Here is a 27,706-nt window from a genome sequence, read left to right as displayed (position 1 = left end):
GACAGTTACCATACCTTCCTTTTCTCTTTTTAAAAAACGTGTGGTAAATAATAAGTTAAATTTAAATTTAATTAACCTATAATGTAACCATAGGTTGATTTTGAATTATATAACATAATTACAAAGGAATGTATTGTTCTTTTAACAATTAAACCGTAAGATATGGTTAAAGTCAACCCAAACACTGTCACACTGAGCAGTAATCACTTTTAGCCGCTGGCTGTACGTCCTTCCAGAACTTTGTTCTAAACGGGCACACACAGTCCCGGCGTTGGTCAACGGCTGTCTTCACACAAGGGGCACTTGAGGAAGGACACCACTGAGCAGCTCGCTCCTTTCACTCAGGTCTGTGCATACATGTGGCTCCTCCCCATTCAGATGCCACACACCGGCCACGGTTTGCTTGTTTCACGTTCGAGACGATCCTAAATTGAGGGGTTTAGGTTGCTTTCATTTTCTGAAATTGCTGACGAGGTCATGATAAACATCCTTGGACCTGCTCCCAGGACACGCTCTGGATTTCCAAGTGGGAGCGCCAAGCCAGGGGTGGCGCGTGGTTTTCGGTGGCTGTGAGTGTGTCCATTTGCCCGGCTCTGTGAGTGGGCTGAGCTCTCGGTTCAGGAATGGGTGTGTTTGGTATGCGAGCACAGGCCACAACGGACGGCCCTGGGTGGGGGATGGAGGGAGAAAGACGGAAGACAGGGGACCTGAATCTGGAAAAGACTTAGGCTTGTGGGTGGTCCCCTTGCTGGGCTCACAGACCGGCCAGGATGCCCCGGGCAGAACGTGGCTCAGCGGGAACGCGGGTGGCCCTGGGGTCCCGCAGTCGGCTGTCTGGACAGCAAGCTCTTTCCCGAAGGAAGTCCAGGAGTGTCACCTTCCTCAGCTGCAACACATGCAGGGCTTAACTCTAAATGCCATGGGAGTGAACTTAGAGCCCATGGGCACAGGCAGAGGTCCACGCGCAGGGGCTGTGACCCACAGAAAAAACCACCATGTAGCCACAAACAACCACGTCTTCTCTATTATCTTCTCAAGAACAAGAATTCACAGCACTGAACTGCACAGAAATGTGGGTCACGGAGCACCATGTATGAAATGGCCCACTTGTGTGAGACTGTGAACACACACCCATGTGAACGGATACTGGGGGAAGGGTCCGAGCTGCCACCAGGCACACTGTAGCTGCCATAGTTTTTACAGTGAGCATTTATGAATATCACAAAAACACCAAAACAATTACTTTTTAAATTTAAAAAATACAAACTTCAAAATTATTTCTCACAGACACGTCAGGTCATTTGCACACCGTGGCTTTCCTCCCGGCCACAGCAGACGCCACCGTCAAGCTCAGAACCCACCTCCGGGATGGCCCCTCGCTCCGCCGCAGGTAGGAAGGCACGAGGGTGCGAGGCCCCCCTCTCCTGGACCTGCTTGCTCCCACGGGTCTGTCATTCTAGAAGGCTCTCTCCAAACCACTCTTCCGAACGGGGTTCACGCGCAGGGAACGGTAGGGAGGTAATTTTTCGGTCGTCCCGAATGAATCCAGTGAGTCGCCCGAGGACCCCTCCTCCTGTGGGACACCGGCTCAGGCTTCCTGAGCCCTCAGGCCAGTGCAATTACAGATGGTGTCCAGCATCACTGTGGCAAGAACCCTCAGGGGGACCCTCCAAACATCGACACCCATCAATGGCCCAACTAGGCCCTCAACAGGGCGACCTTGTGTTCTGGGACAGAATCTTCGCTGATATTGTAGGGCTGGGTCCCTGGTTCTTGGGTCAGGCATTTCTCTGAAAACAGAAACAAAAACAAGAACAAAACCTGAGGTTTCAAGCAGTAAGAAAGCGGATGTGAGGAGGGGTCAGTTCACAGGACAGGGCTGAAGGCTGGGCCCAGGCCGCGTGCACAGGGAGGTGGGAGTCTGGGGCCTGTGTCCCCGGCACCGGGAAGGCCTCGCCTAGGTCCCAGCTGGCACTCATCGCTCTGCGACCCCTTCCCTGTTCCTGGGTGGCTCTACCGTACGGCAGGGCCAGTCCGTCCATCCATCTCCTGCGATCAGCTGCTTCTAGCAACATGATGCTTCTCACAGACACCATGTTGAGCCAAAGAAGCCAGACACAGAATCTTTATGATCCTGTTTGTATGAAGTTCTAGAACAGTCAAAGGTCATCAGTGATGGAAGAAACCAGAACAGTGGTTACTCCCAATTGGGTGGACAGGGGGTGTCACTGAAGAGGGACTCAGGGAACTTTCTGAAATGATGGAAATGTTTTACACCCTGATGGGTGCACACCTGGCCTTATCCACCTGCCAGAACTCAAATGCACCTTTATGGTCTGTGCATTTCACTCTGTGTAAACTGTACCTCAGCTGGACACACACTGCCCCCACCCCACAAGAATAAAACCCCAGAGCGAGAGGGTCCTGACTATGTGCCCCCTGCCGCACGCATCGCCCCCACTCCAGGACTTGAGTGTCCGGCCCTCCCGCTTCCCAGAGTTCCTGTCCTGGCCCCAGGGGGTGTGGGCACGCAGGCTGCCTCAGATCTCTCAAATACCTGCACCCACCTGCTTCTTCCAGCGAGGTAAAGTACTGGGCGCCCTTCAGGTCAGCGGACAGCAGGACCCGGAGGACAGGAACCTGTGCAACAAACTTTACTTTCAGGCGGGGACACGCCCGCTGCAGCACACGCGGACAGGTGGCCCGGCGCGGTCCCTGGCTTCACTGCAACCAGGAAGGACTCCACCTCCCCTCAGGGAAATGGAGAGAGGAAGCCGGGCCTCCAGAAAATGCCGTACGAGGAATGATTTTTAAATGAATACTCTCTGAAGGACACGAAGGAGGGCTCATGCCCTGTGAGCACGACACAGAGAGCGGCAATCTCTGGAGCCAGACACCCCAAGATGGGAGCCCGGGCGCCCTGCTTCCTGCGGGACCCTGGGCATGCGACTCAGCTTCTGGCCTCGGTGTTGTCATCCTGACGTGGGGACGATGACAGTACCAACCTCACTGGCTGGTTGAGAGTGAATGACCCCGGCCGAGTGCCCCGTGGGACGCCCACCTGCAGGCCGACGAAGGCGAGGGTGACGCCCTGCCTGTGGAAGTCCTCCAGGAGCTCCCCGAGCCCCAGCACCACAGTGTAGTCGATGCTGCAGACATGCGTGCACTCCAGGATTGCGCAGCGTGGGGGCGCCGCTGGGGAGAAAGGTGCAAGCTGGTCACATGGGGCTGTGGTTGGAGGAGGCCCTGGCCAGAGGCTCGGGGTAGAGCAAGGCCACTGAGAGCCCATCGTGTGCATGTGTGTGCGCGCTGGTGCGTGCTGGGGGTGCTGGCAGGACCCGAGACAAAAGCTGTTTGGGTACAGCGGCAGTTTTGGTTAGAGAACAGGCCCCTTTTCTCCCCCAAATACCAACACCCTGCAGGAAAGACCATTTGTTCCTTAGGGACAAATGTTGGGGACCAGCCACCCATGCACGCAGACAGCGGGTACCCACTGGACCCAGACACCTCCTGGACCCAAGGGCAGGATGAGGTGCACAGAGGGTGGTGGCTGCTCGGGGTGCTGCGGCCCACCTTGTCCCGGCCCGTGTACCTGCTAGAGCCCGACTTAGTATCGCCTCCCGGAGGACCTCAACCGTGGGGAAGTGCAGGCCGCCAGCCGGCTGCAGGACCAGTACTGGCCCCTCTGACACCTGGGGACACCACGGAATGGGGGAAGCCAGTGAGTCCTGGAGGCAAGTCCAACGGGTCAGCTCTGCAAGGCTTGCTCCACACAGGCAGACGGCTCCACGCCAGGCCCAAGGCACAGGGGGGTGCACAGCTGGCAGGGCCCCCCGCGGCCCCACACTCTGCGTGAGAACTCTGTGCCTCACGACAACAGATTACTCCCATTGGCAAGGTGGACAGTCCTTGGCAGTGCCACGGGCCACAGTCACACCAAAACAACGCAAGACCGAGTGCAGCCACGGGGTCCTGCCTCTGGCTCACTGTGCCTTACCAGGCCCCAAGGCCAGCAGACGCCACTCCCAAGGAGGACGGATGGGCTGGTACCTGCATCCTGGGTCTGGCCACGGAGTGCAGGAGAATCAGGGTGGACACCAGGGCCCCAGCCAGGATGCCGTACTGCATCTCCCAGAAACACAGCAGGAATGTCACACAGAGGGGAAGCACGTCCAGCCCTGGGAGAGAGGGGGTCTGGTTGCAGGGCTACCCCGAGTCCCTGCTGACCAGCAGGACAGCTCCTGGCTTCATGCAATGGGTAAAGATGTCACAGCCCCCAGGCACCCCACAAGGGACCTCCACCTGGAGACCCAGGGGCTGGCACTGCTGACAGGCCACGCCAGCCCCGTGACGTGCCAGAGGCACGAAATCCCTCCCTGCCTGGGCTGAGCTGCCTGGAGACCTGCGGGCCCAGCTGGCCCCTGCCCTCTGGGAGGCGCAGACTAGTCAGCACCATGTGGACCTGGTCCAGGGTGCTCCGCAAGGCCGAGGGGCTGAAGGAAGCCCTCTTCCCGGCAGCCCTGACCGCATCCGGCAGCGATGGCTCCCAGAACCAGGCCAACCTCCCGGCTCCAGCCTGCCAGTGAGGCTCCTGGAAGAGGGTGGGGGCCTCACCAACGGCCTCTCAACAGACGGGGCATACGCACGCGCCACACGCCACAGCGTCTGGACAATCCTGGCGTCGAACAGGGGGGCCACGGCCATGATAATGACGGCGGCCAGGGCGGACTTGGGGATGTAGTAGAAGAGCGAGGTCAGGTAGTCCAGCGACAGCAGCACGAGGACGCCTGTGGGGCCGGGGTCCTGGGTGACCTATGGCCCTGCTGCCCTGACCACCCCCACCCCCCGGTGAGCGAAGGGCCCTGCCATGCCAGCACTGACTGCATCCTGGCACCACCTTACTGCTGCGGCGATGAGGGGACGGTGTGGGTGCTCACCTGTCACCAGGCCGCCCGCTGGGGTGCACACCCCCGACTGGGCATTCACAGCTGTCCTGGAAGGCAACACGGGGACCTGTTAGTGGCTGTTGGGACTCGGGGAGGGCTGGGAGGTGACAGTCCACACAGCCGCAGCCAGTCTCCAGGGATGGGGGGCACTGGTGAGGGAACCTTGGGCTGCTGATGCCAGCACCTTGTGGACAGGCTTAGGAGCACTGAAGAACTTCGGGGTCCTCTCACCAAAGGGGCACTTCCTGGACTGTCTAGGTAAACCCAAGACATCCCATCAGCGCATCTGAGAGAGGCCTGCTTGGAAACCCAACAGCCAACAGAGGATCCGTAAAACCCTACTCCTAGTTACGGGCTGCCCTGTGTCCCCCAAAGCCACACGCTGAAGCCTTCACCCCCGGGCCCTCGGGACGTGGCCACCCATGGACAGAGGGCCTTCAAAGAGGTGATCAAGACAAACACACTCAACCTGGCAGTACCACCAGCCCGGGGTCGCTGGCACACAAGGACCATAGGCTTCTTCCGCCCTCAGTCTGACGTCTTTCTCTCTCTGCTGTTCTTAGACATGTGCTCACCCAATCAGAGCCTAGCTTTCACGGCGCCACTGGAGCACCTTGGACAGTCACACACTGCTCAGCCATGACCCACCAGGATCCTGTCACCACCCCAGGGTCTCCTGCTTGTAATGGCAACACAGAAACACTATATTGCTATCACAAATTTTTAAAAAATTAAGTTAAAACAAGGCCGTTAGAGTTGGGCCCTCATCCAATCTGACTGGTGTCCTTAAAAGGAGAGGAATTTTGGACATACGGAAGGCAGGCCAGGTGGGGACACAGCGAGAGGGCCGCCATCTGCGAGCCAAGAAGGGAGGCCTCCGGGGAAACCAGCCCTGCCGGCCCCGGACCTGGGCTCAGCCACCAGCACAAGACAGCAAATCTTGAAGGCCTGCTCTGTGCCGCCATGGCAGCTCCAGCAGCTAAAACGCCCCCCACAACAGACTCCACCAGGAACGTGGGAATCCTGATAGGAGGAATCCCCCTCACATATACACATACACGTCGTACATGGAGATACACAGACGCACACGTGCATGTAAGTCCACACAAAGAGAAAGAAGTCGGAGAGGAGAGATGCCCACATCCTAACGGTGAGGTTTCCCTGGGTGGTGGAACTAGAAGTTAATTTTGCTGTTTTTATTTTCAATGTTCCTTTTTCATTTTGCCCATTTGGAAAATGCATTCAGACCCAAATCCCAGGAAATACTTTCTTTGCCAAACCTGCCCTCAGCCCACATTTCCCTCTGCCACCCCAGCACCGCTAAGGCACCATGCTGATTTCCTCCGTGTATCGGACCCTGCCTGGTTTATGCCCCCCTACAGCCGCTAAGCATGACCAGTGCCCACCTGTCTTTCCCTGGAAATGTCATTTCACAGGACATCAGCACAGTGCCCACTAGGCCCTGGCACTACACATGCTCCTCACTTAATCCTCCCATGGCTCTGAGGTTGGCTCCGCCAGGACTCCCACCTCACAGGCGAGGACACTGAGGCACAGAGGATGGGCGCCCCTCGGACGTGCTGGGTTGGGGTGTGGGAAGGCCCGGCGCTCGGACGGGGCTGGGTGAGGGTTAGGGGGCTTGGCCTTACGGCTGGTGCCCCCTTTCCTCGCTCTCCCATCTGCCCCTGCTCTCTGAGCGCCCACGGCCACAGCCCCAGGGAGCCCGAGCCCCTCAGGCAGAGCTGCTGGAGGGACTGGCCCGGCACCAGGATGGCGGAGCATGGGGATGTGCGGGAATGGTCAGGACTGAACCACAGTGCCTTGACTGGTGTGAGAAAACCAGGCGCCGGGAAGCGGAGCCAGCCCACTCCTGGATGCTGCCGGCCATGCGGGTGGGCAATGGCTGGGCGGGGGGCCTGTGGGCTCTTTGAGCTGGACCAGGACCCTCTGCCCTGGCCGGGACCCCAAAGCAGAAGAAGGAAAAGATGCGGACACTCACCGTCCGAAGCTGCCTGTGACAGGGTAGGAAGAGACGAGGGAGCCCAGCATGTTGGTCAGGCCTGGGAGGGCACAGAAGGGAAGGTTATCCGGGTGACGGAGCATGAGATGGAGAGAAAGGGAGACGAGGTGGGAGGAGCCGGGGGTGCCCTGCACCTGCGCGTCTCTCTCAGAGAAGGAAAAGCCGAACCACGATCTTTGCCAAGTTCACTGGGGTTGATTCTAGCTTTAAGTAACTCTGATCCCAGCCTTGCCCGTGGGAGTCAGACACGAGAGGAACCCCCTCTGCCCGGCGGCAGCGATGGCCGGGTGAGGCGGTGCACCCAGATGCCCGGTGCCGGGGAAGTTGGCCACCCGCACGCTGCACTCCACCTGACCCTTCAAACCCACACTCCCGGGAGATGCACACTCAGTGTGAGGGGCAGAATGTTTTGGCCAGTAAACTGTCTTCCCCAGGTGACACTGTTAACCTACACTGGTCGGAATCCATGCCCCGAGCCTGGCTGGACCTACTAACAGAGAGACAGCCCACATTTATCACAGGTGGCCTGCCAGCATCCGCACCAGTGGGGCCTTCCCAAAGCCCTTGGTCTCCCCCACTCTGTAAAACCCAGAGCAGGACCACAGGATCAACACCTGCTCTGAGACAGTTCAGGGTGGGGCCCACTCAGAGCCAAGCTCTCCGGAGTCCCAGAGCCCAGCTCACGTCCAAGAGCGGGGCCAGACATCAGCAGGCACGGCAAAGGCCATGTGCTGACCACACACGGTCACCCCAAGTCCCCATGCCAGCTCCACGATACTTGGGTCAGAGTCCTGGCTCCTCGGTGAGAAGCCAGTGGCGGGGGACTGTACTAGCGGCAGTGTTCTAGGGGGGAACAGGTTGGTCTCTTGCTGTGCACTTGCTGAAAGTGACCTGGTGTCTCTTATATCAAGGAGTCAGCAGCCTGTGCGGTCAGCACGTCCACCTTAATAGCATCGGCTTCATGACAGTCCCTTGCTTGCTGCTTCTGTCTGGGTTGTGCCCCGGAACGCCCCACATCTTCAGGAGAGAAATTCTGTGCTATTTGCAGAAACAGGAATGAGCAGCCGGAGAGCTCCCTTTGGAACGTTTGCTAGTGAAGCGTGGGGAAGCCTGTGGCTTTTTTCTGCTTGGGACTGAGTGATTCCCAGCTGACCCCAACTCTCGCAACCAATGAGGCCACCAACAGGCCATGCCCCCTCCACCATGGGCTCAGACAGGAGTGGCCCCAACATTCCTGTAACCCATCCTGGGTCCCCACACCCTTTGCTGTCAAGGAACCCAGTGGCTCAGGTCCAAAATGCTACCATGGAATAGCCAGGTGGAGGCTCCTGGCAGACCCTCTGGGAAGGAGCCCAGCGTGCTGCCCGGGTGGACCTGCGCCTGCCTCACAGGGCAGGAAGGCCTGGCATCCACAAAATGAGAAGCAATGATAACCAAATGTCAGGTTCCTGCCATGGTCTCAGCGGGGGCCACCAAGGCCGGATTCCCAGAGGAAAAGCCTAAGACAAGTGCTGATGGCAGGCAGGCTCCACCCAGTCAGGCGGCCTGGGGCCCACGTGAGACGTCGCTGACCCACCCGCCTGGCCTGGACGGGGCCACAAGGTGCGGCAAAGGCAGTCAAGATTCTGCATCATCAGCAGGCCCTTGGGTTTCTACCTGGCCACATTCTTCTGCCATCTGACCCTGAGGTGGAACACTCCAGGCATGTTCCTTGGCACAAAACCAGGCTGCAGACCTCAGGGTCTGGCACACAGCAGGTACTCAATAAGCTTCAGTCAGAATGGACAGCAGATGTCAGCTCCCTACCCCTCGTGATGTAATGGACCGCCTGGAGACTTGAGGAGGCCACGCTCGTATTTCAAATGGGCCCAGCTCAGGGCCACCTGCTCCTGGCCCCTCATCACAGCCACCATGGCAAGGCTCACGTGAGATGCAGAGGGGCACACGCAGGCCCCCTGAGAGCCCCCGCTGGAGTCTTACCGATGGCCAGCAGCTCCTGGTTGGTGTCGATGCGGTAATTATTTTGAGAAGCTAAAGAGAACAGGCAATAGAAACACTGTCACTAGATACATATCATTAGGAAAAAGTTCCTGAGATGAAAAAAGTGGTAGAAATTTCTATTCACAGCATTGCCTATGTTTTGTAACTAGTCTACAAATAGACAGAAAATACATACACACGTGCTAGAGTGTATGTGTGTGTGCCTGTGTGCACACAATGAGCAGGCAAGTGTGAACAGACGGGTCTGGGGTGGTGCAGGGGTTACACTGACCTGCTCCTTCTTTATACATTTCTGCACTTTCAACCTCTTGTGACAAACATGTGTTGCTTTTATAATAAGGGGAAAAGTTTTAAACTGAAAGCTTGTCTGATTACAAGTTGAGAAGACTAGAAGTCACAGATGTGGCCAGCCCAGAGATGAGTGGACAGAGATTTGGGGGAATCTATGGGAGGGGCATGAGTCTAGGACAGAGGTTGGCACACTTTTCTGGAAAGGGCCTGACTGTATAAATATTTTAGTCTCCGGGGCACACTCTCTGTAGCAACTATTCAATGTGCCATTGCGACACAAAGCAGCCATGCTAACAGGTGTCTTGTATATACACGTATGATATGCATATCATGTATATAGTTATGTGTGTATGTGTATGATATACATAAATATCACATAAGTATTTATATGTATATATACTATATAATAGATGAGCAAGACTGTATCCCAGTAACACCTACTAACAAAGATACTACTTAAAACTCATTGCTTCCTAATTTCTTGTACCATAACCAGTGTGGCTGGCTACCTGTACCTGTACGGCAGTGGCAGCCACTGCCCATCCCCTCCCAACGTGAACTTCAAACTCCATGGTCAGCGTGAAATCAGCAGGGTTGGGGTGGGGGGTGCTCACATCACAGAAGGTGCAGTTGGCCAGGGCTATTCCTGCAGACGCAGGCTGTCAAACACTGCCAGCCACCACTGCATGGGGTTCTTTATTGTAAATTCTTTTTTTTTTAAATTTTGGTATCATTAATCTTGTAAATCCATTTTTACTATACATTTTTTTTTAAAAACATGAGTATGTATTATGTGGATAAAAATTTAATTTTAACAAAATCAGATAAAAGAAAGCAAGAAAGCAGGCAGGCAAGGCAGGTGGAGCTCCAGAATAAGATGCGGAGGCAGAGGGTGGGGGTGGGCACCTACCAAAGGATTTAGCCACCGCGATGCTCTCCAGGAGACCCATCAGGGGCACCACGGCCAGCCCAGCCCCCATGCCCTGCGAGAGGAGAGAGGGGCAGTGAGCGACCTCTGGGGGAGGAGGGGAAGGGTCTGCCCAGGCAGCAGAGCAAGCACACTGCAGCTGCACGGCTGTGAGCTCACACATGCAAGGAAGAAGCATCTCCCCGTCATACAAGGAGCAGGCGGCAGAGCACAGCAGACTCCTGCTCTGCCAGTGTCTGCAGTGGGGGGGCACCCTGGGCACAGGGCAGAGAAAAAAATGTGGTATCCACTGAGGTTGTGCCCAATCTGGAACTCTTCCATGCCTGTCCCTGCACCCAGAGCTGACCCTTGGTGCAGAGCCAGGGGTCCTAGCTGACCTCAGAGCTCCCCATCACTAAGCAGGTACATTAGGGGTACAGAACTAGGCCCAGAGACCACTACAGCTCAGCCAAGCTTGCCTGACTCCCCATCTCTACTCACCTTTACCATCTCGGTGAAGGAGGCTGTCCCATTGGCAGTGGTCACTGAGAAGGGAGGGGTCTGGACTGGAGGAAGCCCCTTGACTATCTCCCCAGTTAGAACGAAAGGTTGGTATCCGGTCACCTCGAAGGAGTATGCAACCAGGGCAGCAAAGGAGACCACCAGGGCATTGCGAGCTGGGGCAGATGGAGGGAGAGACCACTGGTGAGACCTGGCCCCTCTGGGTAACTGGGTAAATGCACCTCAGGAGGAAGAAGACCCCACCCCAGCTACAACCCCTTACACTCCAGCAGACACACGCAACCATGTGGCACCATAGAAAACGCATGACAATGGGACAGATGAGGAGTGACACATGGGGCCAAGTGTGCATGTTGCCTATCGGTGGCCAGGGACTGTACAGCCAATGGAATAGCTGAAAAGACACTTTGAGATCAGATGTCCTGGGATGATTCTGCTTTGAAGATAGAGTAACACTGCAGGCTCAGCCTACTGCCAAAACAACTAAAACTGAAAACTATACAAAATAAATGGAACAGCAGCATACATGCCTATTCCCCAAAGTGAACTTCTAGAAATGAAAACCATAACATTGAGACTGGGTGGGGTTAAAAACAGATTAGTACTGTAGATGAAAAGACTAGTGAACTTGAAGCTGTAGCAACAGAAGTTATGCAAAATAAAACACCTGGAGAAAACAGAGATTGTACAGAGCGTCAGCAGCTGCAGAACAATTTCGGGTGGCCTAGTACAGGTGTGTTAGGGTCCACAGTCAAAGTTCATGGAATGGCATGGAGGGACAGTACAAGGATTTGAAGAAATAATGGCTGGGTATTTTTCCAAATTTGATGAAAACTGTAAGCCCACATATCCAAAAAAGCCCAAATGAATCCCAAGCACAAGAAACATAAAAAAAAAATTCACCAAGATACATCATAATCAAATTGCCGAAAACCAGTGATAAAGAGAATATCTTAAAAGTAGCTAGACAAAAAGGTCATATGTAGAGGAACAAAGAATGACAGCACTTCTTGTTATGAGTACAGAAGGAGGGGAAAAAAACCTGTCTAGAATCCTATATCCAGCAAAACTATCCAAAAGTGAAAGCAAATAAAGACTCTTCCAGATATACAGAAGCTAAAAGAATTCATCGGCAGCAGCACTGCCCTACAAGGAACAATGAAGGACGCCCTTCAGGCAGAAGGAAAATGATACACATAGAAATCTGGGACTACAAAGGAACGAAGAGAACCAGAGTGATGATGTACGTAGATATAGAAGACTTTGCTCTTATATTTTTATCTCTTTAAAAGAAATTGCATGTTTAAAGAGGGACGATACTGATTATTGTGGCATTTACAATAAATGTTGAAAGAAATATACATGACAACAGCAGTACAAAGGCTGGGAAGGGAGAAACGGAAGTATTCTTATCGTGCCATAAGGTTCTTACATCAACATGAAACAGTATTACTGCAGTGAGATAAGATGTTGTAAACCCTAATGCAACCCCTAACAAATAAAAACAAAAGGCCACACACACACAGCAGTTATACCCAATAAGACAATAAAGGAAATAAAAAATCATAAAAAAGCACACAATTCAAAAGAAGGTACAGAGGGAAAAGGGAACAAAGAACAAATGAGACAAGTAGGCAATGAGGAGCCATCTGGTAGATCTAAAGCCAAACATATCAATAACCATGTTAACCTATTGACCCCAATTAAAAGTCAGGGATTGGATTTAAAAAACAAAACCCATCTATAAACTTCCCACAAAAAAACACACTTTAAACATAAAGACACAAACAGGTTAAACAGGTTAAAAATAAAAGAATGAAAAAATATATGCTAGTAATAATCAAAAGAAAGCCGGAATAGCTCCATTAATATCAGACAAAGTAGATTTCAGAGCAAAGACTATGACCAGGGATAAAGTGGGTCATTTCAAAAGAAAATTATAACCCTGTATGTGTAGGTACATACAAAGTATGTTCTCTGACCACAATGGAATTAAATTAGAAATCAACAGCAAAATACTAACTGGGAAATTCCCAAATATTTGGAAACACTATAGTAACTCCTCAGTAGCCCATTGTTCAAAGGAGAAATCAAATAAACCACTTCTAAATGATCCATGAGTCAAAGGAAAAGTCAAAACGGAAATCAGAAAGTATACGTAACTAAATGAAGATGAAAACACCACATACCAATATTGTGGGACGCAGCTTATATAGTGCTGAGAGGAAAATTTATAGCATTAACCATTTATATTAGAATAAGTGAAAGTCTCAAAGCCTTCAGGTTCTACCTTAAGAATTTTAAAAGAAAGAAAAAGTAAACCCAAAATAAACAGAAGAAAGAAAATAACTGAGATGAGAGCAGAAATCAAAGACCTGGAAAATAAAAGCAATAGAGAGGTTAATGAAAATCTCAAAAGTTGGGTCAGTGAGAAGATCAATAAAATCGACATGCTTCTAGATCAACTGACCAGGGAGAAAGGTGGATAACCTGGGAGCAAGTCCTCACTTAGCCCCTTCCTAGGTGTGTGGCCCCGAGAAGCCTCATTTGGTTTGTCTGTTTTACTTTTCAGAGCCTCATTTTCCTCATTGGCAAAATGGGGAAAATCTCGCCATCCTCAAGACTGTCAGGAATCAAAGGCAGTAATGACGTGAAGTGTTTTATAAAGCATAAATCATCATCTGTCACATCAGAACTCATTCAACCTCCACAAGGCTCCACTTTTCCATCTGCAAAAGGGGAGAAACGACAACCGTTCTGCCTCACAAGGTTGCCCTGGGGATCAGAGGAGGTGCAAACTGTGAAATAAACACAAAAGGTGCAGCCACAGATCGACCTGGCCTCACACAGCTCTAATACAAGCTTAAACAACAACTTAAAAAACAACAGTGGAGAGCTCAGCAGCTCATTTCTGAAGGTGAGACTGCAGAGAGAGGAGAGAGCAGCCCGAGAACCCTACAGGGCTCCTCAGACTTCTGCGTGCCTACAGTTCCCCTGGTGGGCATGTTAACACGAGGATCCTGAGCCAGAACTGGGTGGGGCCCGAGAGGCTGCATTTGGGGCACCTCACAGGGTTGTCCAGGCTTCTGGCCTGAGGATCTTGAGTGGCGAGGTTGCAGAGAACAGAGCATTGAGCTGTTTTCACTGAAGACAGCTGAAATAAAGCTCGGAAGTTTTGGTGAGTGACATGCAAGGTCACCTGCCAGGTGGACGGCGAAGCCAGGTGCTGTAGAGCACTACACACCCAGGGCTCTTCCATGCTACAGAGCTTGCAGCATTGAGTCACGGCTGCAGAACACGGTCTGGTGGGCAACTCTAGGGACGGGGTCCAGCCTGAGCAGCTAGAAGAGGCTCAAGGGCCAAATCCTGCCACCCTGTCCCTCCTAAAGCTGGATGGATTTCACGGCTGCCAAAGAGCAGGCCAAGTGCGGGCTGATTTCCATTGCCCCGCCAGCTCTGAGAAGGCCCAGGAGCACCCACGCTTCCTTGCTTTCCCCGGCCTGCCTTCCTCTCTGGGTGTCACCTCCTGGCAGCGCAGTCACGGCACCTCTGAGGAAAGGGTTCCAGCTCCGGAGAGATGGCCCTTCAACCAGCTGAGGGCCACACTACCTCCTCCCCTTGCAGCCTTTACCTCAGCCTTCCTTCAAGGACCCTTCCGTTAACTGTGACTCAACCTGGTGATTCCGTGAGCACAGCAAAATGTTTACTCCTAGCAAGTGCACAACTAAAACAGAACCAGTTGACATCGGTGGAATTTGTTTTCTCTCCCAGGGAACAGCCAGGGTTTCTCAACCTTGGCACTGCTGACATTTTGGGCCTGGTCATCCTTTGCCATGGCAAGTTGCGCATTGCAGGATGTTGAGTGGCATCCTTGGCCTCTGGATGCCAGTAACAGCCTTGCCCTAGTGTCAACCAAAAATGTCTCCAGACATTGCCAAGTGTCCCCTAGGGCACAAAATCATCCCTGGTTGAGAACACTGCTGCAAATCGGTGTTCTTGGCCCGGGCTCCGTGTGAGAACCACCCAGCACGTTTTAAAGATCCCAGGGCCCAAGTTACACCCAGATTGGTGACACGAGAATTCCCAGAGATGGGACCTATGGCTCCCGAGGTGCACACAGGATGGCTGTGGAGCTGGTCCTCAGCTAGAGCCCTCACCTGTTGTGGCAGTCCAAACCAGCCCATGGCTGAGCCGCACGCCGGGGGGCATCTCAGGGTGGACAGGAGGCACGTGGTCATGCATCAGCTTCAGCACCAGCAGCAGCACCATGCAGACCAGCCCCAGCGTGGCGTCGCCCGCCCTGCAGACAGATGCTGGTCACTGCCCAGGGGCTACCGCTTCTGCTGGTAAGCTTTCTCTTGGCTGCGCTTTCCACTGTTCCCTAAGAAATCTGCATCCCTGTTCTAGTTCAAAGCTTTATAAGAAGCCCAGCAAGTCCACAGGCCTGCACAGGTCTGGGCGTTGAGGCCCAGATCACAGCAGCAGAAGGGCTACTAGCTCACGTTTTCAGTCACACGTCTCTGTGGGCTACAGGTGCCTCAGCCATTCCAAACGGTTCCCTTCTGACAGCCTGTGATGCCCTTTGACTGGTCCGTCTCCAATTCTGCTGATCCCCAGGAGTATGACCCGCGTGGGCTCCATGTCCCGGGCCAGGGAGTGTGGGATTGATGGGGTTAATACATAATTCAAGTAAGGTAGAAATCAAATGTATAAGCACACATGCCTTGATTGTTTTTCCCACCCACTCTGTTGATGTGTAATCAAGGACTGAGTGATGAGAACCAAAGCAGTTCTCATGGCTCGGAGCCACCTTCACACAGTTTTGGTATCCTTGAGAAACGTCCCGACCTTGGGCTAGACTCAAGGCCAGATAATGATGTTTGAGTTCATTGTAAGTTCATTTATTCCATAAAAACCAGAAGTGCCTTCTAGGCACTGTTCTTGAGCTATGAGCCCCCTGGCTGGTCCTTTCAGGTCTTCAACAACTCATGGTGTCTCCTCCCTTATCTACAGGTCAGAGGTGGGAAGGGAGCCCCTGGCTTCGGGTGAGTTCAGCCCCAGGGGCCCTCAGCCTCACGCCTCCCTCCACCCCCACCTCAGCACTGCTCCCACTGGGCAGCTGCCCCAGGTCATCTCCTCCTCCTGCTCCCCCAGCCAGAGTCCTGGCTGCTGGCTCAGTTCTGCCACGAGGATCTCCTGTTTGTCTCTTTAACCTGCCCGCCCTCTGGGAGGGACCCTCCATCTGGGAGGGAACCCCACGACCAGCTGCGTAGCCACTATCACCTCTCTGCCTGCCAGCAGTCCCTGGGGCACCTGCACGTTCTGTGTACCTCTGCTTTCCCCGAGTTCTCTCTTCCTCACTGAACTACGAACTATGAACTTCTGAGAAGGGGACTGCCTGCTCTTCCTCTGCGTGGCATCCTCAGACTATCACACCCAGGAAAGCTCAGCGCAAGGGCAGGTGACCTGCTCTCAGGTTGCCCACGCAGACCTCACACCTCACCGGGCACACAGACCACCCGGACTCCCGGTAAATCCTACTGATCAGGCCTGGGGTGCCTGGGTCTGCGTTTCTAACCAGCTACGGTGGTGAACTTGCTGGAACAGCAAGGCCCTGGAGGACTGGAGTAAATGCCACGCGGGTCGGGATCGGGGGTTGGCAGCCGTGGCAATGCGGAGGGGCCGGGAGAGGGGGTCTGCAGGGAAGCGCCTCCTTATCTGGGGGCAGAACCCAAGGCCAGCAGGCTACCTGGTCTCTCCGATGTTCCGGAAGGTGTGGTACACTTGCAGGAAAAACTGCCTCGGGATGTTCTGCAGCCCCAGGAGGTTCTGTTCCAACAGGGGGGTTCAATTAGACGTCCTTCCCCGAGTGAGGCCTGGAGCCCTGTCCGCTGCGTCTCCGCCCGCCCCAGAGTCCCCAGTCACACGAGGGCCCTTCCTGGGGCACCTCCCCGGCTCCCCCGGGGACCACCTGCCCATTCCCACAGCCCGAACGCAGGGGATCAAAGTTACCCTCCAGGGAAAGTGCTTGGAGTCAATGGCAGGACTGCGAATTGTTCTCATTTCTGAGGCAAACCAGCCCGGGGATCTCAAAGCAGGGAGACCGGCTGGACGGAGCCCTATTCAGGGTCCGCGGTCTGAGGCCCCGCCGCCCGGGTTCGCGCCCCTGCCCCGGGCCAGCCCAAGGACGCGTTCTCCGCCCGGAGGCACCCCCACCCCCACCCGGCACCGCCTCTGCCCAGGGAAAAGTCCCGCAGAGCTGAGGAGGGGCCGCCTGGGCTTCGGGCCTCCGGGAACTGGTGCGGGAGACTCGCGGCGCCAGGGCCTCCCACCACAATCCCGGGGGTCCGCCCCCGTGTGCTTTAGCTCTTCACCCCGCTTGAGACCCAGTGGGCAGTGTGGGGGCGGGAAGTCGAGGGCCAGACTCCGTCCCCGGGCCGTGAGGCTCCGAGGACCCCAGGGGCGCGCACAGCCGGACCCAGGAGGGACGCAGGTGGGCGGGAGCAGGAGCAGGTCGGGAGGACCCCGCCCCGCCTGGGGGCTCGCGAACGAGTCAAGGCTTTTTAAAGTCTTGGGGACCCTAGGGTCCCCACGTGCGCAGACTGAAAGAATCTATCCTCTATGCTCTACGGCGGACCATCCTACGTGAAAGAACATTTTTGGCACTAAAAATGAAGGGTTTTGTTTCCAGAATAAGGGACAGACCACCCTACAAAATGGCATTTGCCAAACTTACCCCGACACAGGGCACACGTGATACACAGATCGGTTTGCCCACACCTTTCTGAGTGGAGAAAACCATACACCTGCCTCCTGGGGAGCTGCGGGTGTTTCACCCAGTACCCAGGATACAGTAAGACGGCAACAAGCGCCCCCTACTGCCCCCTGCCAGCCTGGACCACACGTGCTGGTGGGAACCAGGCCTTGGCGAGGCCAGGGGGTGACACCGGGTCACCAGGCAGGGGCCTCGGCTGCCACCCAGGGCCCCACGGCCTCATCTGCACGATCCGCCTCGGCCCCATTCTGCACACCCAGCTGAGCCCGCTCCGACTTCACGCCAACCAAAGCGCTGCGGGGGGGCAGCAGCCGCCAGCAGAGCAGCTCCGGCCCTCCAGGGGCTTAAACCGTGAAAGAGAGTAAAGGAACATCCTTAGATCACACATGATGACAGGGTCTAGCACTGCTTGCTGATGTTTTAAATAGTAACAAGGCAGCATGACACGTGAAATATATTAAACAGAAATTTGGGCAAAACACAAAAATGAAATTATCTAGCTAAGTTCACACAGGGACGCATCTGCTTGTCGACATTTTGGTAGGATACCCTTGACTCGTGAGGGCCTGCTGGCTGAGTGTGCAGAAAAGGCAGCACAAGGGCACCAGTTGGTGAGGAGAGCCAAGCGCACTGGTCTACAAACTGCCCAGAGCAGGGGCTGTCATCACCGGTCCCCTGAATTACCTGGTGTAGAACCTCACCGTCACTCAGCATTTACCCAAAGGGGTCATTTTATTAATGCAGACCCATGTAACAAGCCCCAGGGGCTCCAAGCTGTGGACTAGCAAGACAGCACCTGGCCCACATGTACCAGGGCCCGGCTGTGGTCCTGCTACCCAGCAGGTGCCCCGATGCCCACAGATGGCCTACCTTGATCTGCCCAAAGCCAATGGTGATGGTAGCGGCAGAGGTGAAACCTTTAATGACCGGGCAGGAGATGAAGTCCAGCAGGAACCCTGGCCAGCCAAAGGGAATACCAAGCTGGTCTCAACCCTGCCCAGACCCAGGGGCCATGGGTGGATGTGTGCAGGGAGAGGTGGTACGGGTGGATTTGGGGCTAAGGGACTGGGGGGCAGCATGCCTTTATTAGGCTGGTCTGGAGAGCAGGAGAGGGAGGGCTAGGGTCTGAGGCACCAGCACTTCTCCTCATGTCCTGGCCCCTAAGTAGAATGGGGTAGGACTGAAGGCCCCCTCCACCCCCCTACACACACGCATAGCCCCTGGAATGCAAAGAGGAAATGCTAACGGCAGGGGCATCCCCAGGAGGTGGGTGCCTCAGTGCCCCAGGAGCTGCCCCCAAACTCTACACAGCAGCAGGAAGGCCCGGGAGTCTTACCCAAGTGCAGGAACCCCATGGCCAACTGGATGCAGCCCGACAGGAAGGCCAGAAGCACAGCATAGGCGGGGGCGTGGAAGGTGTAGAAGGAGACGAGCAGGGACATGATGGCCGTGGGGCCCAGCGTCACGTCCCGGGAGGTGCCCAGGAAGAAATACACGAAGCACCCCATGAAGGCAGAGTAGAGGCCATACTGTGGGGGAGAGCACCGTAAGTGCCAGGGAGGCACGCGGCATGCCCACGGTGCCCCTGCTGCGGGCGTCTGGGCACAGGGACGTCTGGTGCCCCCCGCGAGCCCTGGGCACACCACCCTAGGCAGGCAGGGCAAATCGCTTCCCTCTATTATCCACAGTTGTGGACCTGCACCTGCCCTGCACTCGGGGACTCCCAGCCGAAGCCGGTGTGCGTGTGTGTACGTGAGTCTGCGAGCCGTAAGGCTGCCGGGGGTCATCTCACTGGCCTCATGAGGCAATGCAGAACTAGCTGGGTGCTGCACGTGACACGAGGGACAAGGAAAGTTACAAGGGCGTGTCTGCCCAAAGGCAGTCACATGCTCCAGACATAAAGTAAGGCTTCTTGGGTCTCCCGGGGCTGGAGCTCTGGGTGCTGTGCTTGCCTGGAGAGGATACTATGCATTTGTACTCTGCTTCCGGGCGGGAGGCCTGGAGTGGGGTCCTGCCCTGTGAAGGGGATGCGGCTGGCAGTGGCGGCAGACATCTCACCTGGGGCGGGAGTCCAGCCACCTCAGCATAGGCCAACGCCTGCGGAATGACTGTGAGCCCCACCGAGAGGCCAGCGATAAAGTCCATCTTCAGCCACTGCAGGGAGTAGTCAGGTAGCCAGGCCAGGATGGGCAGCCTCCTCTGCAGGGCCGCAGGCGAGCAGCAGCGGGCCTGGGGGCCCATACTGGTACCGGAGGGCCTCGCCGGACCCAGCGCCTTCACAGACGAGGGCATGCCTGAGATGGGCATGGGGGCAACGCAGAGCAGCAGTCAGAGTCCGAGATTCGGACAGCCCAGCAATAGGGCGGGGGGTCCAGGGTTACGGGGTGCGGGTTTGAGCCAGACGGGTTAAGTGTTCCCCTTGCTGGTCTAAGAGAGGAGGCAACGGCCGGTGCGCAGGGTGGGTGTGCGGCGCGGGGCTTCCCGAGGGCGCACCAAGCGGGCTCCGCCCACTACGGCGGACTGAGGCGCTGGGCGTCTGCAACCCGCGGCCGCGTCGAACCCCCGCCCCCACCTGTGGCATTCACGTCCCAGAGGAGCCCCAGGGTTCTAGCGGGTTTGGAGAGAACGTCAGAGGAGCCTCATTAACTAGGGTGCGCAGCAGCCTCTAGGGTCCCGGTGCCCCGTGTGCGCAGGGCCGGCCCGGGCCAGCCCCCACCCCCGGCCCCGGCGGGGCTGCTCTGTGCAGAACCCCCCCCCCCGCCCCCGATGTGTGGCGGGGCCCTGGGGTCTGATGGTGGCTGACGGTCCGCGGCCCGCCGGTGCCAGCAAGACCGAGAGCCTTGGGACCTGCTGGGGAGGGGTCCTGCGGGAGGCACCGCCCCTCGCGTCGGCCGCCCTGGCCGCTCCCCGGCCGCTCTTCCGCGCCGCCCCGGGCCCCCGGCCTACCGCCCCGCGGGCTCAACCTGCGCCGCAGCTCGGGGTTTCCCGACGTCTCCGACGGGTCCGGAGGAACCGCAACGGGAGGCGAGCGGAGGGCGGGGCCTCGCGCGCACGTGACCGGGGCGGGGCCGGACCGAGAGCCGCTGCCATCCGCCGCCATGCGCCGCCGGGGTTCGGCCTGCTGGGTGGTGTTGCTCGTCCTGGGGCTCTGCTGCGCGCACCGGGCGCGCTCCCGGAACGTGCTGCTGATCCTCGGTGAGTGCGCCCCCCCCCACGCTGCTTCCCCAGCGGCCAGCGCCGACCCGTGTGCCCTGCAGCCCTCCCCACTCCCCCCCTGCCATGTCCTCCCCGTCTCTCCTCTTTGCTGCCTCAACTCTTCGTGGCCGGCTCTTTGGAGTGGGAGGCAGGGGCGACGTCGCCACCGCGGGGTCTGTAGGGGTCCCCGTCGTTCAGCACCCCGCAGTGTCCCGGGTTTGATCCTGCACACCCCCACCCCCACCCCGCGCCCAGAGCAACCAAGAATAACCCTGCTGATCCCCCAGCTCGCGAAGCTGGGCGGCTTCCCGGAACTCGGGTCCACAGATCCCAGAGGGGATGCCGAAGAGCGGCTGGTGCCCATGTCCCCAGAGACGCGGTCAGGGCGCTTTGGGGTTCTCCTCTTCTCTCCAGCGGTGGTAGCCGTCTGAGTTTGCCCTGCTCCCTTCAGCCCCGGAGCGCTGTGGCTCAGCTCTCCTCCTGGCCGAGGGGCGCAGCCCCACTACCCACCTGCCCTCTCCCCGATCCCAAGTTCCTCCAACACCCTGCCGCTCACGAGACTTCCGCCTTGGGCAACCAGAGCCTATCACAGGGCAACCTGATTCTTTCCTCTTTTGAGGTCTGGCCCTCTGCCAGATTCACACTTTGTGATTAGCTTTGTGGTCACCAGCGAGGCCCTCCAGCTAATTGTAACATAAACAGCTGTCTACTGAGGGGCGGGCTCCTGCCTACTGGTCAACCTCGCCTGCCCGCTCACCTGCCCCCCCCCCACACCCCAAGTTCCATGCCTGCCTGCTCACTGGGTTTTCATGCATGCCTGGGAGCATTCCCACCCAGGTATCATGCCTGCTGAATGTCACACGCCCTGGGTGTTATGTCCATCTGGGTATCACAATCACCTGGCATCGCTGGCCCAGGGCACTGTGGCAGGACCCCAGGGGTCCCTCCCTCCTGAGCCCAGCCCACCGTGGCCTCTCTCCTGCCCGCCTCAGCGGACGATGGAGGCTTTGAGAGCGGTGCTTACAACAACAGTGCCATCAGCACCCCTCACCTGGACGCCTTGGCCCGCCGCAGCCTGACCTTCCGCAGTGCCTTCACCTCTGTCAGCAGCTGCTCTCCCAGCCGGGCCAGCCTCCTCACCGGCCTGCCCCAGGTGAGGGGGGCAAGGGAAGGGCATGGGGAGGGTGTGCCCCTGACAGCTCTGCTGCAGGGAAGCCCTCCCTGGTCTCCCTTGGGGATTCGCCCACCTTCCCCCACCCCAGCCCAGTGGTCCAAGTGTGGGCTGGGGGCCCCAAGTACCCACCTGTGAGCCCTGGCCTCACTGCTCTGTGTGACTGTGAGCAAATCATGCCTATGTAATGCCTCGATCTCCTCACCTGGGAAGTGGGCATATTATGGGACTGGCCAAGTTAGTACTTTATATGTAAAGCACACAGCAAGGTGCCTGGCACTCACTTGCCCAGTGTTACCCCCTGTGATGTTGTCCCAGGAGCTCTTGTGAGGGTAATTGCTGCTGTTTAAGGCACTCTCCTTGTTTTCATTGTGCTAAGATATACGTAACATAATGTTCACCATTTTGAAGAGTGTGCATCTCAGGGGTACCAGGTGCATTAACATTGCGCACCTGTCACCTTCCATCTCCAGAACTTTTTCATCTTCGCAAACCAAGCACTGTGCCCACTAAACACTAGCACTCCAGCCCCCCAGCCCCTGGCAATCTCCATCTGCTATCTCTATGATTTGGCTACTCTGGGCACCTCGCACAAGTACTTGTCCTTTTGTGCTTGGCTTATTTCACGGAGCACGGGTCCTTCAGGATCACCTGTGTCACAGCCTTACAGCAGCATGTGTTTCCTTTTCGATGCTGAGTCGTATGCCCTTGTACGGATAGAGCCCATTTTACCTGTGGCCATCTGCTGGTGGGCACTGGGTTGCATCTAGTCTTGCCTGTTGTGAATAATGCTGCTACAGACAGACGTGGGTATACAGGGCACTCGTGATGTGCTATCTGCTGCCCTTCCCTTACGGGGAGGTGCTCTGCTCTGTGGGCCCCCATCTGAGGGACTGAGCCAAGTGAAGGCCCACAGAGAGAGGGAGGTTGGTCTGTGCATGTCTCCTGCAGGAATAGAGAGCTTTTGTCGCTGTTTTCTGATTGGAGTTCAGCATGGACAGTGATTTCTTTTACACTATAGAAAAACCTAGTTAGTGAAGAGATGCCAACTGCTAACTTTTCCCCCATGACGTGTGCTCTTAATAGAAAGATTGGTAAGTACAGATAGGCACAAAGGTTAGGAAAACCACCCTGATTTTGGTGTACGTGTCCCAGTCTCACACTACCTGCTGCTGTCTCACGGGAGGGACCAGCAGGCCCGTCTCAGTCCAGCATGGAGGGAGAGGCGGAGAGAACCCCCCTGGGTGCTGGCCACATGAGTCTAAATCAGGGACCTGAGAACAGTGGGGTTCAGGAGCCAGGGTATGAATGGGAGCAGGCAGGGCGGGACCCTGGCTGCCAGGCAGTGCCTGGGCTCACAGCGTCTCTGCCCCAGCATCAGAACGGCATGTATGGCCTGCACCAGGACATCCACCACTTCAGCTCCTTCGACGGGGTACAGAGCCTCCCACTGTTGCTGGGCCGCGCCGGCATTCGCACAGGTAGAGGCTGCGTGCCACAACCGGGACAGTACGGCACTTGGCCTCCCAGCCCCGGAGGGGCGGGGCCTTGTCGTGGGCCCCCCTCAGCCCCACGGCTGCTCTGAGCACTTGTTCCCAAGGACCTGGGCCTCCTGCCTGGGCTGAGGGTCCATGAGAACAAGGCCCGGGGCTGCCCTTGGAGAGGCTTGGGGTGGGGAAGGGAGCAGAGAGGAGCAGAAGACTACATGAGACCATCTCCCCACCTCCAGGCATCATTGGAAAGAAGCACGTGGGACCCGAAACGGTGTACCCGTTCGACTTTGCCTACACGGAAGAGAACGGCTCTGTGCTCCAGGTGGGGCGGAACATCACTAGGATTAAGCTGCTGGTCCGGAAATTCCTGCAGTCTCTGGATGACAGGTGCGGGGAGGCCCCCCACAACCTCCCGAGTGCTACCAGGCCTCCGGGCAGTCCACGCACGGCGCACATCCCAGAGACTAGTCTTTAGAGTCCCCAGCAGCAGAGTCGGGTGGGGGGGAGAACGCCAGATACTGAAGTTATCAGTAGTCAGAGTGGAAGGGAACATGGGGAAACTGAGGCAGTGAAGATAATGGGGGGACTTCAGTTCTAGGGGAGCAGGCAGAGCCGAGTGGGGAGTTTCCTCCTACAGAATGGGGCTTCCTGGGTAGGAAGCTAGGTGGTGTGCCAACTGCTGAGCTCAGCCCCACCCCCACCGCCCCTGCAGGCCCTTCTTCCTCTATGTCGCCTTCCATGACCCCCACCGCTGCGGGCACTCCCAGCCCCAGTATGGGGCCTTCTGCGAGAAGTTTGGCAATGGGGAGAGTGGCATGGGGTGGATCCCAGACTGGACCCCCAAGACCTACAACCCCCAGGATGTGCTGGTAGGAGGGCCCCTTACCATGTCTCCAGGATGCCTGCCTGCCCCTCCCCCACTTCAGTCGGGGGCCGGACCCTCCTGCGGACTTACAGCCCTGATTCCAGATGTGTGATTGAGCATGAAAGGAGACCCTCTGACCTCTGGGGTCCGGGTCCCTGTCTGAGGGGCTGGCAGAGAGGGTGTAAATGCACGAGTGGTGTATCCAGAAACATCCCGGTGGCTTCTGGGCTGATCCAGTCAACAGAAGGAAGACGATTTCAGGTCTTGGGAGAGAGGCACACCTCCATCTCCTACCCCAGTTCAGGGGTCGTCCGCCTTGTCCTGTCCTCCAACCTATCTGCTCTAACCTTGCCTTCCCACCCACCTGTCCCCCAGGTGCCTTACTTTGTCCCTGACACCCCAGCGGCCCGAGCTGACCTGGCCACTCAGTACACCACCATCAGCCGAATGGACCAAGGTGGGTTCCAGTTGCCCAAGTGGTGGGATGGGCCACGGCCTGGGCCCCCATCCCAGGAAGTCTGAAACCGCGGTGCGGACAGGGCTGTACTCCCTCGGAGGCTCTAGTGCAGAGTCCTTCCTGCCTGCTGCAGCCCTGGGGGCCCAGGCCCTCCTTGTGAGGACACGAGTCATTGGATTCAGGGTTCACCTGGGTACTTCAAGATGACTGCATCTTGGGAGCCCTGATTATTAAGTCTGCAAAGATCCAGTTCCCAGGTTCTGGTTGGACATGCCTTATGGGGGGACCACCATTCAGTGTGCTGTAGGAAGTGTTGATGCCACTCGTTCATGGTGAGCTGGGAAGGGGCTGGGTGTAGAGGCAATCCTGTCTCTGGACCCCGCCCAAGACTCTGTTAGCTCCATGGGGCAGACATGAGGTTCCACCAAACACAGAAACCAGCACATGGCTGGTAGCAGCTGCACAGGGGTGCCATGGAAGTGCCAAGAGATGGCCGGTGTCCCTAACGGGAAAGCAAAGGCCTCGGCCATGCAGGCCCTGCTTCAGGCTGGGGCACTTGGCAGTGTTGGGTGAGAGGCCTGGGCTGGTGGGAAGGACAGCAGAGGTGGTCTGGGGACGTGACAGGCCCAGTGGCCAGGTGAGTTCACCCACATTCTCACGCCTCCATGGCCGAGGCTGAGCTCTGCTCTCCCCCCTCTGCACCCTGCAGGCATTGGACTCGTGCTCCAGGAGCTGCGTGGAGCAGGTGTCCTGAATGACACCCTGGTGATCTTCACATCAGACAATGGGATCCCCTTCCCCAGTGGCAGGACCAACCTGTACTGGCCGGGCACCGCCGAGCCCTTGCTGGTGTCATCCCCGGAGCACCCGCAGCGCCAGGGCCAGGTCAGCGAGGCCTCCGTGAGCCTCCTAGGTATGCCTCTGGTGCTTACAGGCGAGGGGCACGAGCAAGAGCTCAGCTACGCCCAGTCAGTGCCGCACCTACTGCATTATGTGGGTGAGGGGTGGCCACCCCGTCTGCAGATGCAGAAACTAGCAGCGAGGTAAGTGCCCAGGGTCACATGGCTTATCAGCTCCCACCCGGGATTCTAGACTGGGTCTTGCTGCCTTCAGGACTTTCCCACCAGCCTACTGGTGAGAGCCAGGCACCTGGACTGCTTTTTACAATTCAAATTGCAGGCTGCACCCCCAGGGTGCCTGACTCAGTGGATCTGGGGGTGGGGCCTGAGAATTTGCATTTCTAACAAGTGCCCAGGTGCTGCTGCAGGTGCCGGGGAACCCCGCTCTTTGCACAGTCGGGCTCCTGCGGACTGGAACCCATCTCTCCATTTGGCCCCAAAACATAAGTCGAGGAGAGCTGTGGCCATGACACAGAAGAGGAATGAGCTTCCTCACTGGTCCACGGCATTTAGGAGGATGCTGACGGCCGCCACGCTGGGGCCTTGTTACACCATCAGAGGCAGCGGGGCCCAGAGGGAGGGGCTGCATGCCAGGGGTTGGGTGCGTGCAGCTCCCTGTTGGTGTCATGTCTCGTGCTAGGTGGCCCACCAGCTTCCCAGATGGCTTGGCCTCAGCCCTGGGACGCGGGGCTGGTGTCCTGGGGTGCCCACCGTGCTAAGATGCTGCCTCCCTTCCAGACCTCACGCCCACCGTCTTGGATTGGTTCTCCATCCCCTACCCCAGCTACACCATCTTTGGCTCAAAGACCGTTGAGCTCACTGGCCGGTCCCTCCTGCCGGCGCTGGAAGCAGAGCCCCTCTGGACCACCGTCTTTGGCAGCCAGAGCCACCACGAAGTCACCATGGCTTACCCCATGCGCTCGGTGTACCACCAGGGCTTCCGCCTCGTGCACAACCTGGGCTTCAGGATGCCCTTCCCCATCGACCAGGACCTCTACGTGTCGCCGACCTTTCAGGACCTCCTGAATCGCACCGTGGCCGGCCGGCCCACCGGCTGGTACAAGGACCTCCGTCACTATTACTACCGGGAGCGCTGGGAGCTCTATGACAGGGGCCGGGACCCGTGGGAGACCCGGAACCTGGCCGCTGACCCGCGCTACGCACAGGTGCTGCAGCTGCTTCAGGCCCGGCTGGCCGAGTGGCAGTGGGAGACGCATGACCCCTGGGTGTGTGCTCCTGACGGCGTCCTGGAGGACAAGCCCTCCCCACAGTGCCGGCCGCTCCACAATGAGCTGTGAGGGCCGCTGGGCATGTGCGCCTCCCCAGGCCTAGGCCCCGACTCCCAGCCATTTCCGCTGATGGGGCACGAGGGGCACAGCCCACAGCCCCTGCCTCCGCATCCCGCCTGAGGGGTGAGCAGGGCGTGTGCCCTGGCCCTTCCCCCACCCCCACCCCCGTGTTCGGGGACCCTGCTGACCTGTGTCTGAGCCGCGTCCCAGCACAGGAGTTGTAGGAGACCCTGGGATGGGGCGGATTCCCAGCCCACACCAGGTGAGGATGGTGTGGACAAGGGGTCTTGTTTTCTGAGTTGGGTTGGGGACCTGCGGATGGAAGGGACTGGGACCTAGGGCTTGAGACCCTCTTCATTCTTTGGAACCCGCAGTTGTTCCTGGGCCTTCACCCAAGAGGAGATGGGGCTCCCACCAGTCAAGCGGGCGGCGGTGGGCAGGTCCAGGCCTCACTGTCCGTGCGAGCACGGTGTCCGGCTTAATCCACCGCTGGTCTTGAGGAAAGCTTTGAACCATCTCAGGCCTGTTTTGCTTCCTTTGCTTTGCCCCATGGGGGTCAAGCACCCGACCCCCAGGCTGTGTTTCCACGAGGCCTCTGGGTCATGGCAGGCTCCCTTCACGAGTGTCATCCTGTGGTCTGTGCGGGCAGAACTCACCCTCTGTGCAAACGTCCAGGGGTGAGGCTCTCCCGAACTCTGGCCTGGGCTAGTTCTGCTTGGCTGAACGCTGGTGTCTGTGGCACAGACATTGCTTGTAGAGTGCTCCGGAACTGCCCCCCTCTGCCTGCCACAGAGCAGAAGCTCGGCCTAGGGAAACCGGGGGCAGGGAGGGCGTTCTCCCTCAAGTGGCTGGGCAACCCCATCCTTCCCTCTCCC

General features: G+C 57.2%; 2 protein-coding genes across 4 annotated transcripts; one reads left to right on the top strand and one right to left on the bottom strand.

The window, feature by feature from the left end:
• Positions 1-50: 50 nt before the first annotated feature.
• Positions 51-19,785, bottom strand: SLC26A11 (solute carrier family 26 member 11). Of its 2 annotated transcripts, XM_036910504.2 has the most exons (16): positions 19,521-19,784; positions 18,799-18,991; positions 18,333-18,418; positions 16,437-16,516; positions 14,845-14,987; positions 10,667-10,842; positions 10,169-10,241; positions 8,947-8,997; positions 6,946-7,006; positions 4,938-4,993; positions 4,647-4,787; positions 4,051-4,178; positions 3,593-3,692; positions 3,062-3,195; positions 2,568-2,640; positions 51-1,790 (listed from the first exon to the last, which is right to left on the bottom strand). In XM_036910504.2, exons 1-16 carry the CDS (start codon positions 19,767-19,769, stop codon positions 1,699-1,701), a joined length of 1,836 nt encoding a protein of 611 aa, XP_036766399.2. In that variant the 5' UTR covers positions 19,770-19,784; the 3' UTR covers positions 51-1,698. The 2 variants fall into 2 exon arrangements, with proteins under 2 accessions (XP_036766399.2, XP_057357761.1); XM_057501778.1 differs by lacking the exon at positions 4,647-4,787 and having other exon boundaries at positions 19,521-19,785.
• Positions 19,786-20,400: 615 nt separating this feature from the next.
• On the top strand, positions 20,401-27,348 carry SGSH (N-sulfoglucosamine sulfohydrolase). 2 transcript variants are annotated; one of them, XR_008997507.1, is made up of 9 exons: positions 20,401-20,657; positions 21,650-21,810; positions 23,204-23,309; positions 23,558-23,708; positions 24,034-24,190; positions 24,562-24,643; positions 25,353-25,556; positions 26,281-27,093; positions 27,206-27,348. XR_008997507.1 is itself a non-coding variant. In XM_036910505.2 (8 exons), exons 1-8 carry the CDS (start codon positions 20,561-20,563, stop codon positions 26,838-26,840), a joined length of 1,518 nt encoding a protein of 505 aa, XP_036766400.2. In that variant the 5' UTR covers positions 20,401-20,560; the 3' UTR covers positions 26,841-27,348. The 2 variants fall into 2 exon arrangements, 1 of the variants encoding a protein (XP_036766400.2); XM_036910505.2 differs by having other exon boundaries at positions 26,281-27,348.
• The last annotated feature ends 358 nt before the right edge of the window (positions 27,349-27,706 follow it).

The sequence above is a fragment of the Manis pentadactyla genome, chromosome 4, assembly GCF_030020395.1.
Source record: "Manis pentadactyla isolate mManPen7 chromosome 4, mManPen7.hap1, whole genome shotgun sequence".
NCBI classification, from domain to species: domain Eukaryota; kingdom Metazoa; phylum Chordata; class Mammalia; order Pholidota; family Manidae; genus Manis; species Manis pentadactyla.
Note: the sequence above shows the minus strand (reverse complement) of the source record. Positions and strands in the feature narration are given on the sequence as shown.

Excerpts from the sequence above, each read along its gene's own strand:
- SLC26A11 (XM_036910504.2), bottom strand. The coding sequence starts at position 19,769 with ATGCCCATCTCAGGCATGCCCTCGTCTGTGAAGGCGCTGGGTCCGGCG. Across the intron at positions 10,843-14,844 it reads GGTTTGGACTGCCACAACAG|CTCGCAATGCCCTGGTGGTC; the intron begins GTGAGGGCTCTA and ends CATCTGCCCCAG. Across the intron at positions 1,791-2,567 it reads TACCTCGCTGGAAGAAGCAG|AGAAATGCCTGACCCAAGAA; the intron begins GTGGGTGCAGGT and ends TTCTGTTTTCAG.
- SGSH (XM_036910505.2), top strand. The coding sequence starts at position 20,561 with ATGCGCCGCCGGGGTTCGGCCTGCTGGGTGGTGTTGCTCGTCCTGGGG. Across the intron at positions 24,191-24,561 it reads ACAACCCCCAGGATGTGCTG|GTGCCTTACTTTGTCCCTGA; the intron begins GTAGGAGGGCCC and ends CCTGTCCCCCAG. Across the intron at positions 24,644-25,352 it reads CATCAGCCGAATGGACCAAG|GCATTGGACTCGTGCTCCAG; the intron begins GTGGGTTCCAGT and ends TGCACCCTGCAG.